The sequence below is a fragment of the Polistes canadensis genome, unplaced genomic scaffold (assembly GCF_001313835.1).
Source record: "Polistes canadensis isolate GaletaPanama2010 unplaced genomic scaffold, ASM131383v1 scaffold_58, whole genome shotgun sequence".
Classification (NCBI taxonomy): Eukaryota; Metazoa; Arthropoda; class Insecta; order Hymenoptera; family Vespidae; genus Polistes; species Polistes canadensis.
The window spans coordinates 757,661-768,509 of NW_014569605.1; the positions used below are offsets into that span (position 1 = coordinate 757,661).

A 10,849-nucleotide genomic window follows, 5' to 3' on the forward strand; every position below is an offset into this window, starting at 1 on the left:
TGTTGTTGTTGTTGCTGCTGTTGCTGTAAGTTTTGGCCTTGCGATATAGCTGGCGGTGAGGGTGTTACACGTACAGAATTAGTAGAAGTGGACACCAGGCTGGTTTCCGAACATGTTGATGTAACATTAATGCCAGCCGGAGTTACACTTGAGCCAGACGAGTAATTAGATTTTCCAGTATAATGAGGGGCGATTGTTGGCGGGGCAGATAAAGTAGGCAGTGGTCGGCAGTGCTTTGGCGATGTACTAACTAGAGACTGCTGAGAAGATGTCTGAGCTGTACCTGCGGCTGTGGCTGATACTATGGTCACAGTATTTGCTTGTAAAGACTTTTGCTTGTTTACAGTGGTATGAGTCGATTGCATGACAGTGGTAGAAGTATGCGTTGAGGCAGTGATCTCAGAAAGCTTAGCTGCAAACGTTTGTGTGGTACTTGTTGTTACAATTTTTGTTGCGCGTCCCGCTGTCATGATTGCGCTGGTATAAGACATAGTTGTCTTCGTATTAGATGACGAAGCCATTTGGGCAGCTGCAGCTTGTGCACGTTTTTCGGCTACAAATGAATCAATGTAATTATTATTAATGTATTTATATGACAAATAAGTACAATATACAATACAAGATCATATTTAAATTACAATTAAGATTTATTGATTATTATTATTATTGATTACTAATTTTATTATTTTGAAAATAAATTTTCATAGCTACTATCTCTCACAGTGCATTTGATAAATATTTAATGCAGCATGATTATTCTTTACAAGATATTTTAATATTACCTGCAGCTGCTACCAATCTGGGCGCTGCAGCTCTTGGTAAAGATGTTGGAAAGGCACCAGCAAGTTTTATGGTGGACGCGCTCCGAAGAGGAATCAATTGATTAGCTGCGGATACTCCTGACATGTACGATTTGTTCGATTGAGAATTATTGATAGTAGATCCCAAAGAAGTAGGTTTATTTACAGGACCAACTTTAGCCTTTGTTGCCTGTAAAATTATACATGAATTTATAAGAAAAAAAAATTATTTATTTAATGAAAGCAGTCTTTTTTTTACTAAAAGAAATGATAAGCCTGCAACTACTAAATACCACAAAAATGGGTTCCTTGATACTACTTTTAATACCATAATGTTGTAAATTATGAAGAGATTGGAAAACAGGCAATTTTTGCCATGCACCGGCAATCCTATTTATGCATACCGCGGTAGAGAATTCCGTACTGGCGATACAGCGACACGGCCAGCCTCGCCGTAGCTAGGAAGTTAAACTTACAGCAACAGTGGAGATGGCTTTATCCCAAGATGAAGTTGTAACAACAGTAAGTTTGGATTTTGGCAGCATTTGCAGGATATCAACATCTGGATCTTTGATAAGTGCTGCAATTAGTGTATGTGCTTGTTTTGTAGCATCAGATGATCCTCTGTAATTAAGATAATATATACATATATTAAATTATACATTTTTTTAAAGGCATATTTATGTTATATAAAGTTATACTAAGAATATTTACTTGATGGTAATTATTCTTTCCCCTTGAGATTTGCTTTGTTTTTCTACTTCAATATGAGCTCCGGTTGCACCTCTAATGGCATTTATATTACTTCCACCTCTACCAATTACTCGGCTAATAGCGTTTGGTGGTACTGCAACTTTTTTAGAACGGAAAGGAGAATTCATGAATCTTCCCGAATCATCGGATTGGCCCCTGTTAAAAATAATATATAATTTATTTATATTCCTTCTTTAAAATAGAATTTATTATTATATACAAGCATAATCAAATACTAGTTAAAATAAAGTGTAAAAAGAAATTTATAAAATGTGATATAGAAAGAAATATAGAAATGTAGGTATAAGTATTTGATAACCAAATGTAATCTTGAATAACTCACTTGCGTACGACTTCTTTCCAACCTTCCTCGCGTTTACCACCTTGTTTTGGACTAGTGGTACTAGTTGCTTTTAAAGCCGTATTTAAAGAATCCCCGTCATATTGATTACTATAAGCTTTTTTTCCTTTCCCAGGTATATAAGTTTCATTGCCAGTGGCCTCAAAATCTTCTCTATCAGCTGGATGCCTCGATGATTCAAATACCAATTGTCCTTTCAATTTACGTTCTCCACAATTGACAGATGTTCTTGTATTTGTAGTTGATGAAGATGTTGTTGAGGTTGCACTGGTGACATTACTCAAATTTCTTCTACAGAAAGTTAAATAATAATATAACATAATACTCTATATAAAATATTAAATTTCATCATTTATAAATTATTAATAATTATGTAAATAAAAACAAAAATAAAAATATTTTATATCTAAAGGGTTTACAATTACAATTAAAGCAATAGTAATGTTTACTTACTTTTCGGAAGATGTATTTTGCGATTTAGTAGGTGTTACAGTATTTTGAGGTAAGGAAGTATTTTGCGTGATAATGGATTTAGACGACCGTTGCGGGGAAGTATCCTTTTCATTGTTGCTGGGACTATTACTTTTTTTCTTTTTCTTATCTTTCTTCTTCTCTCTCGCCTTGACATCATTACTACTACAACTACCTTGACTGTTAGCATCAATACCACTATCACCTTCCTCTCTGTCAGGATCTTCCGGACTTCTATTAACAGGCGAGGGCACACTGTCTACTCTTTCACAACTATCGCCGCCTTCGTGCTCACTATCCTCCGCTCTATCACATTCCTCATCTACAGATTTCTTTTCATTTTCATCTTTTTCATCATAATTTGATTCATGTTTTTTAATTTCTTCGTGAAGTTTTCGTCTTTCCTCTTTCTTCTCTAATTTCTTCTTTTTCTTTCTTTCGCGTCTACGAGCGGCTGCTGCTTTCTTCGATTCCTCTCTTGTTTTCTCCATATCAAGTTCCTCCAATAGTATTGTTGCATTTTTATTGGCTTTAGCAGCTTGAGTTTCTTTCGCAGCTCTTATTACTTTAACACACTCTTGACACTTTTCTAAAAGCTCTTTGTCGCTAATAGTAGCTATGTATCTAGTCATGTCCTGATCACTTGGGAATTGTGTTACATGATTTACCATCCACTTGACCACTTTAATATGTCCTTTGCGAAATGCCGCCATTAAACACGATACCTATATATTCAAACAAAATAAAGAAAAAAAATTAATGACCAAGAATTAAAAATTTATTAAATATTGTTCTCCCTTTATTTTTCTTAATCTCTTATTTTTAAATATACAATACATAATGCATATATTACAGAATACTTTACTATTCTTTCTACTATATTCTCTTTTTTACTATACTTTCTCTTCACATAGAGAATACACCTATAAAAATTAATAACGATTTATTTTACCTTACGATTGTCCTGAGAATCTATATCTGCACCAGCATGATACAATAAATCTACTACATTGAGATGTCCTCCATTAGCAGCAAGCCATAAAGGGCTGTTTCCTTTCTTATTCTTCACTTCAACCTGAGTCCCCCTGAAAGATATATTTTATATTCCAAATTATTATCCGATTATATTCAGCGTATCCCAAAATAAACAGAATACTACAAAATATATATAATAATAGTACCTGGATAGTAACAATTCTACGAAACGGCAGTGACCTTTGTCAGCGGCAATTGTAAGGGCAGTATCGCGAGAGGATGGAACAGGAGTTGCGTTAACGTCAGCGCCTTTAGTAAGCAATACACGACCTACTTCGACGTAACCTCCACTAGCAGCTTCCATCAATGGTGTTAATCCCGTCTATACATTAAAACATTTCACACTTCATAATATGCTGCATAATATGGTATATGTATGGTATATACATTATGGTATATACATTACATGGTATATACATTACATGGTATATATAAAAAAAATCTACCTTAGCGCGATGTTCCACATTAGCTTTTCGATCAAGTAAAAGACTAACAACTTCATGTCTTCCTTGAAAACATGCGAGTGTTAAAGCAGTATTACGATTTGTCTCTATCTGTGCATTAATATCACTGCCCATATCAAGAAGTAATTTAACTGCCGCTATAATTTAGATTATAATTAAATTTAAATATATTATATAATTATAATTATATATTATAATTAAATTTTAATTTTAATATATTAATATATATATAATATAATATATTTAAATTTTATCTATGCATTTTTATATATATGGAGACAAATTATTTTTATTTGATTTATATATTAAATATATATTTTTCAAATTGCATACCAGTATGACCATTCATAGCAGCAAGCATAAGAGGAGAAATGCCCAATTTTGAACCAGTCCTAGAATTAATCTCGGCGCCATGGCTTAAAAGAAGCTTTATTATATTCACATAGCCACCAGATGCTGCAAGACTTAATGGCGTATAATCGGAAACGTTGCGATGTTCTTTATTGGCACTACGATTAAGAAGGAGCTCAACCACTTCATATCTTCCTCCGCTACATGCAAGTGACAAAGGTGTATCCTTTGTACGTTCAGATTGGGCTTCTATGTCAGCTCCATGATTAAGAAGAATCTCGACTACTTTTTGATGACCAGCAGTAGCTGCTAAGATTAGCGGAGTAAAACCTTTTTTATCTCTATGTTCTGTAACATTCAGATATGAAATATATCAATCAATATTCATTCAGTATTCATTATCCTGAAAGTGTTTTAGAAAAAAATATTATGTCTAATCGTATAAGGATCTTATATATTCATTAACATTTTACCTATATCTGCGCCACGACTTAGAAGAAGTTCTACAAGTTCTTCATGACCACCTGCACATGCCAATGTCAGTGCTGTATCATGATTGCTATCAGTTTCCGAATCTACATCCATACATCCAAATGGCACTGGTGGTACTTGATTGGTAGCATAACCACCCACTGCTGGAACACCTGTTGTATACTGACCAGCAGCTAGAATAAATTCAAAATAAAGATATTGTGAAAAAACAAAATAGATTTTAATTCAAACTAAAAAAGATCACATTTTTATTACCTGCTGCTGGATCTAATTGATAATTTTGTGCTGGAAAGTTTGGAGTTTGTTGCTGGCTAGTGGTAGTTGTTTGTTGTTGACAAGACTGCTGCTGAGAAAGAAGCGGATATCTTGCTTTCTTGCCTTTACCTGTTGTTGGCGCTGTATAAACTTGTTTTTTGTCGGGAGGAATCACAGTTGCAACGGTGGTCGTTGCTGGTGCTTGAGTTTGGGTGGCAACTTGAACTTGATTCGTATTACAAACTGTAGATTGTACATAACCATTGGATTGATGTGGCATATTATCCATTATTCCTGCTGCTCCAGTAATTGTTGGTAGTGTTTGGGTAGGAAATGCTTTTTATAGAAAATAAAATAAATATGTAAATATTTTATTAATTCGCATATATATATTCTGCGAAAGTAAATACGAAAGTAAAATAAAAAACTTACTTATTTGAGAAGATTGCAGTAGTAATTGTGATTGAAATGTATCGTGAATAATCTGCTGTTGTCTAAACTGAAGACCATCGCGATAACCTTCTTGGTAAAGTCGAGCTTTCAATACTTGACTATGAATTATGTCTGCTTGTATTTGCACTCCAGCACTTGTCACTTGTAAAGATGGTAAAGTAGGTAACGAAGCTGGTGGTACATTAGGTATAGGAGCACCAAAATATTCTTGAGGATGAGTTATTTGTCGAATTATTTGCGCAGTTTGTACAAGTTGCTGTTGATTTTGTTGTTCCTTACTATTGGAAACCTCTAATTTCTTCAATTCGAGTTTCTCTTGATCTTCGGTTGCTGATGAGTAAACAATTTCATATGTAATTTGTTACATAACTTAAAAAACCATCTGATATACAAAATGTAAAATTAAAAAAAAAAATAAATTAAAAAATATTTACCATCCATCGTATCATCAAAACTAATGGAACGGAAAATTTCAAAAGCATCATCAAGAGGAATATCAGTTCCATCTTCAAGCTTTATTACTCTTTCGTTGTTAGAAAGGGCTTTTGCTTTTTGAGCAGCAGCAAAGAATGGACAAGCTCCATCTCTATGTAATCTTGTTAGCTGAGGATCTGTTGGTTCTGGAAGATTCTGCTGAGATGTTGCTTGCTAGATAAAACCAAAAATTATAATATTACATAAAAAGTAATATATTAAATATTTAAAATTAAGAATCTTCTGATATATTAATTATTAAAATATAATGTTAGAGGTAGTAACATCAAAAATTAATTAAAAAGATAATCTCATGTCTCAGAAATTTGTACGAAAGTTTCCTAGTTGATCTTTTTTAATATATAAACATTAAATGTATTCGTTTACTCTACTTTTAACACAATACATCGTACCTGATTATGAAGATGATGTGAATGAGGAGGATGTAGGTGCGACATCAATTGAGTAGGCAACAATACTCCTCCTCCATTACCAGCAACAATGCTACTTGGTTGAGATTGCTGTTGCGGTTGTTGCTGTGCTTGCGGTTGCTGTTGTGCTTGTTGTTGTTGATCTTGTGGTTGTTGCTGTGGTTGTACTTGCTGTTGTGGTTGCTGCTGCTGTTGCTGCACCTGTATGTAGTTTATGAAGAAGTGAAAGCTTCTATGCTTGTTTTTTATACATCATCGATCTAATAATTATTCTAATCATATTGAAAATTTAGTGTTGAGGAATGTTAACTGAAAAAAAAAAAATACAAACCTGTACTTGATCTAATTGCAATTGAAGTTGTTGATTAAGCTGTTGTAATTGATGCACTTGTTGAACTTGATAAGTGTGATGATGTTGTTGCTGCTGATATTGCTGCTGGAGGCCAGCAATCAACGTCGCCGATTGTTGCTGCATTTTCCCATCTGCCATACTAGATGCAGCTTTACGAATATTTTTGCCCTCTTTCTTCGATACAGGTTTAGCTTTTGGGCGATCACTAATTGCAGTGTTCTGGCTAACATCACTACTAGCAGTAATAGGTTGCGAAATTGCCATAACCGTTGGCGGCGTTGAAATACTAGGTGGGCTCGGTGTAGTCGTTGAAGACGTATTAGAAGTCACCACAGTTACTGTTGATGTTGAAGGTATTGCAGCAAGAGATAATGGAGGAGAAGTAGGAAATTTATTTGCTGTAGAGAAAGACTCTTTTTTCATTGCACTGGCCATGCCAACTCTCTTTCCCTCAAGAAATATATTGTAAAGAGTCATTGCATCAGGCGTTGCTGGATGCGTTAATGAACTTCCTGACATACCAGTTGTACTGCATACTAAACCTTAGTAAAAAATTGAATATATCTAATATTTGTTCAATTTAACAACAAAAAATTGAAACATTTTAATAAATAATAATAAAATGAAACAATACCATGAGGTGCAGTTGCTGGTTGAGCTGGTAAGTCAATATTGAGCATACCAGGTATGAAAGTTTCGGGTTCATTACATTCTTGCTGTTGAGCTTGTGGTTGTTGAGTAGATCGAACGTTAGCATTTCTTGGACCATTAAATAAATGACCTGCACCCTTGATTTGCAGTTCCCTTTCTACCCTCTAATTATTTAAAAAAGAATATTTTATTACATAGTATCACGATATAATTCTTCTATTCTTATAACAAATTTTAATTGCAAACAGAAACAATTAAAAATTTACTTGCAACTCTTCAAGGATGTGTTGCTTATGTAGAATTTGCTCTTGTCGAATATTCTTCCTGCTTTCTGAAATATTCAATCCAGAGGTTGGTGCTGGAGCAGGACTCAAACTGATGTTCGGTGCAGACACACCACTGAATCCTCCGCTACCTTTATCCAGAATATTAGTATCATCCTTTGCTGGAACTATTGTTTCTGTTGCAGGTTGAGAACGAACTTGCTGTGCTTCAGCAGAAGTAAGACTTGTATCCGGTATTATAGTTGCAGATCGGTTTTTTCTTAATAATGATTTTTGTGTATTATGTTTTGGTTGAAGGTTTTGTATTTGTGATTGTTCTCCAGCTTGCTGCTGCTGCTGCTGCTGTTGCTGCTGCTGTTGTTCCTGTAATGTAGGCGTAATAGGAGTAGAACTGCGCACTTGCTGTTGTTGCTGTTGCTGCGGTTGTTGCAGTTGGTGTTGTTGTTGTTGTTGCAGTTGGTGTTGTTGTTGAAGTTGCTGTTGTTGAAGTTGCTGTTGCTGTAGTTGTTGTTGTTGTTGTTGTTGTTGCAGTTGGTGTTGCTGTTGAAGTTGCTGTTGTTGTAGTTGTTGTTGTTGCAACTGCTGCTGTTGTGGTTGTTGTTGCTGCGATTGCTGTTGCTGCGATTGTTGTAACTGCTGCTGCTGCTGCTGCGGTTGCTGTTGTTGTTGCTGTTGCTGCTGCTGTGGTTGCTGTTGTTGTTGTTGTTGGGGAACTAACATAGGAGCAGGAGCAGCATTATGAGGTGCAGTCATCATAATACTGTGAGGATAATCTAGTAGAAGTTGGACAACACTAGTGTGTCCACCTTTCGCAGCTTCTATCAGCATGGTAGAATTATCCTAAAATATAAATAAAAATTAGTAATATATGTTAAGACACTTTGATAAAAAAAAGCATACCTTAAGTCTATGAAATGGATCTGCAGACTGTGCTAAAAGAAGTTCAACAACGGGTAAATGACCTCCAGCACAAGCTAATGAAAGAGGAGTATGATCATTGTTTGTTGTTTGCCGATTGACATCAGCATGTTTGGTAATAAGAAACTGAGCAGTGCATAAATGACCTGCTCTACAAGCTTTCATTAAAGGGGTTCTACCTCCTTCAGATTCATGTTCCTAGATAAATAGATAAAAATATATGTGTTGATAATAAGGCATGTTAAATTGTCTAAACTTTTGATTTTTATTATCGTTACACGTACTAGGTCAGCGCCAAATTGTAATAAGAAATCAGCGACATCAGTATGGCCATTTTCACAAGCATATGTTAATGCTGTATCTCCTGTTTGTGTTTGAGCATGAACATCGGCAGCAGATTCAAGTAAATATCGAACAAGATCTAAATGTCCTTCTTGTGCAGCTTCCATTAAAGGGGTAGATGCACCCAATTCAACATCAGCTCCAGCTTTAATTAAAAAATCGGCTACCTCCAAGAAACCCCCGCAGCATGCTAAAGTGAGTGCTGTTTCTTGAGTTTCTTCTGTCTGGGCGTTGATGTTTGCACCTGTTTGTAAGTTTTACATTTAATTTATATTGTTGTAATACAATACTATTATAATTATCTGACTTATTACTTATAACCAAGACATACCCTGACTTAAAAGTAATGCAACCATTTCTTCATGACCTTCTCGTGCAGCTTCCATTAAAGGTGTATAACCTTCATCATTAACTTCTTCAATATTCGCTCCTCTTTCAATAAGTAGCATTGCAAGATCTACATGGCCACCGCAAGCTGCCAAAGTTAATGGTGATTCAAAACTATCTGTTGGCATATTTACTTGAGCTCCGGAATCTAAAAGTAAACGTGCTACTTCTACATGGCCATCCATAGATGCTTCCATGAGGGCAGTGTGCATTTCATCAGTTTTATGCTCCTAAAAACATCGTTTTATACATGTGTAGTTAAGGTTAAATTAAATAAAACATTTATATAGACAATAAATCATCAGCAATATATCACAAGTAGTATCATCAAAAATTTATAAAATATATAAAACAGTAAAATTAAGTATATTCATACAAACTTTTCAAAAGAAGTAGAAACAAATTTTTACCTGATCAGCTCCAGCTTCCAATAAGAAACGCACCATTTCAAGATGTCCTTTATAACAAGCCAATGTTAAAGCAGATTCTTTGAATTCATTAGAATGAGTATTAATGCCAGCGCCATGATCCAGTAGAATTTTGGCAACTGGAACATGCCCGGCACTAGCTGCTTCCATTAAAGGTGTATGACCATTTTCATTATGATCTTCAACATTGGCGCCTGCTTCTAATAATACCCGTACAACTTCCTCGTGACCCCCAGCACATCCATACATAAGAGGTGTGTTACCTTCAAGCATAATTAAGAATCCACATATAATATAGAAAATAATTTTCATCACTGCTTCTAATACAAAGAAAAATTAACATTCAAAAGAAATATATTTTACTACTATGTATAATAATTTAATAATCGAATTATAAAATAAACTATCATTCATATAGATTAAAAATTGAATTTATTTTATAAAGTCAATACTTCTTGCATCAATAACTTGCTTTTACATTCCACAGATATTATAATAATAAAATGATTGAAATCTAAACATGTTTATTGTTATTCTATAACATGTTTATTATATTATATATTATATTATTCTACCTGAAGTTGACTGAGCATTAACATCAGCTCCATGTGCTATAAGTAAGCTTACAATATCCACATGGCCTGCACTGGCAGCCTCCATAAGAGGGGTACAATCCCCTTTGATGCCACGATCTTCTACGTTTGCATTCATTGCCAATAATACCTGTATATAAAAAATAATAATATATACACATTATATACAATACAATTTTATTAATATTAATTATTTACAATACTATTAACTCTTTGCACTCGAAGTTCTGTTTTTTTTTTTTTTTTCATTTATATTACTAGCAAAAATCATATTCACATATTATATAAGTAAATGATATATTTATATAAAAGATAAGTCATAGTTGATACGTTGTAGATTAAATTGAATTTGCTTTAGTTTTTGTTCTTCTTTTTTTGTTTTTTTTTTGTTTTTATTGTCTCCATAGCGGAGCCCTCGAGTGTAAAGGGTTAAAGTTGTATAAAAATTATAAAAATAATCACATAACATTTAGCATTCCAAGTCTAATATCTCTCACAAAATTTCAACTAATATCGCATTGAGATTATAATTATAATTATTATTATTATTATTA

General features: G+C 34.1%; 1 protein-coding gene across 1 annotated transcript in view; it reads right to left on the bottom strand.

The window, feature by feature from the left end:
* Positions 1-10,849, bottom strand: part of LOC106785871 (ankyrin repeat domain-containing protein 17) — a 20,634-nt gene that overhangs the window by 5,034 nt on the left and 4,751 nt on the right. Inside the window, exons 3-26 of the mRNA XM_014746672.1 lie at positions 10,278-10,425; positions 9,685-9,965; positions 9,219-9,504; positions 8,830-9,131; positions 8,528-8,743; positions 8,208-8,467; positions 7,610-8,018; positions 7,327-7,507; positions 6,672-7,234; positions 6,323-6,541; positions 5,870-6,083; positions 5,415-5,765; positions 4,983-5,318; positions 4,709-4,900; positions 4,218-4,583; positions 3,867-4,021; positions 3,567-3,742; positions 3,338-3,470; positions 2,368-3,110; positions 1,897-2,205; positions 1,515-1,709; positions 1,277-1,424; positions 783-990; positions 1-553 (exon numbers count right to left, since the gene is read on the bottom strand). Coding sequence (XP_014602158.1) covers positions 1-553; positions 783-990; positions 1,277-1,424; positions 1,515-1,709; positions 1,897-2,205; positions 2,368-3,110; positions 3,338-3,470; positions 3,567-3,742; positions 3,867-4,021; positions 4,218-4,583; positions 4,709-4,900; positions 4,983-5,318; positions 5,415-5,765; positions 5,870-6,083; positions 6,323-6,541; positions 6,672-7,234; positions 7,327-7,507; positions 7,610-8,018; positions 8,208-8,467; positions 8,528-8,743; positions 8,830-9,131; positions 9,219-9,504; positions 9,685-9,965; positions 10,278-10,425 — 6,944 coding nt within the window. The remainder of the gene's footprint in view (positions 554-782; positions 991-1,276; positions 1,425-1,514; positions 1,710-1,896; positions 2,206-2,367; positions 3,111-3,337; positions 3,471-3,566; positions 3,743-3,866; positions 4,022-4,217; positions 4,584-4,708; positions 4,901-4,982; positions 5,319-5,414; positions 5,766-5,869; positions 6,084-6,322; positions 6,542-6,671; positions 7,235-7,326; positions 7,508-7,609; positions 8,019-8,207; positions 8,468-8,527; positions 8,744-8,829; positions 9,132-9,218; positions 9,505-9,684; positions 9,966-10,277; positions 10,426-10,849) is intronic.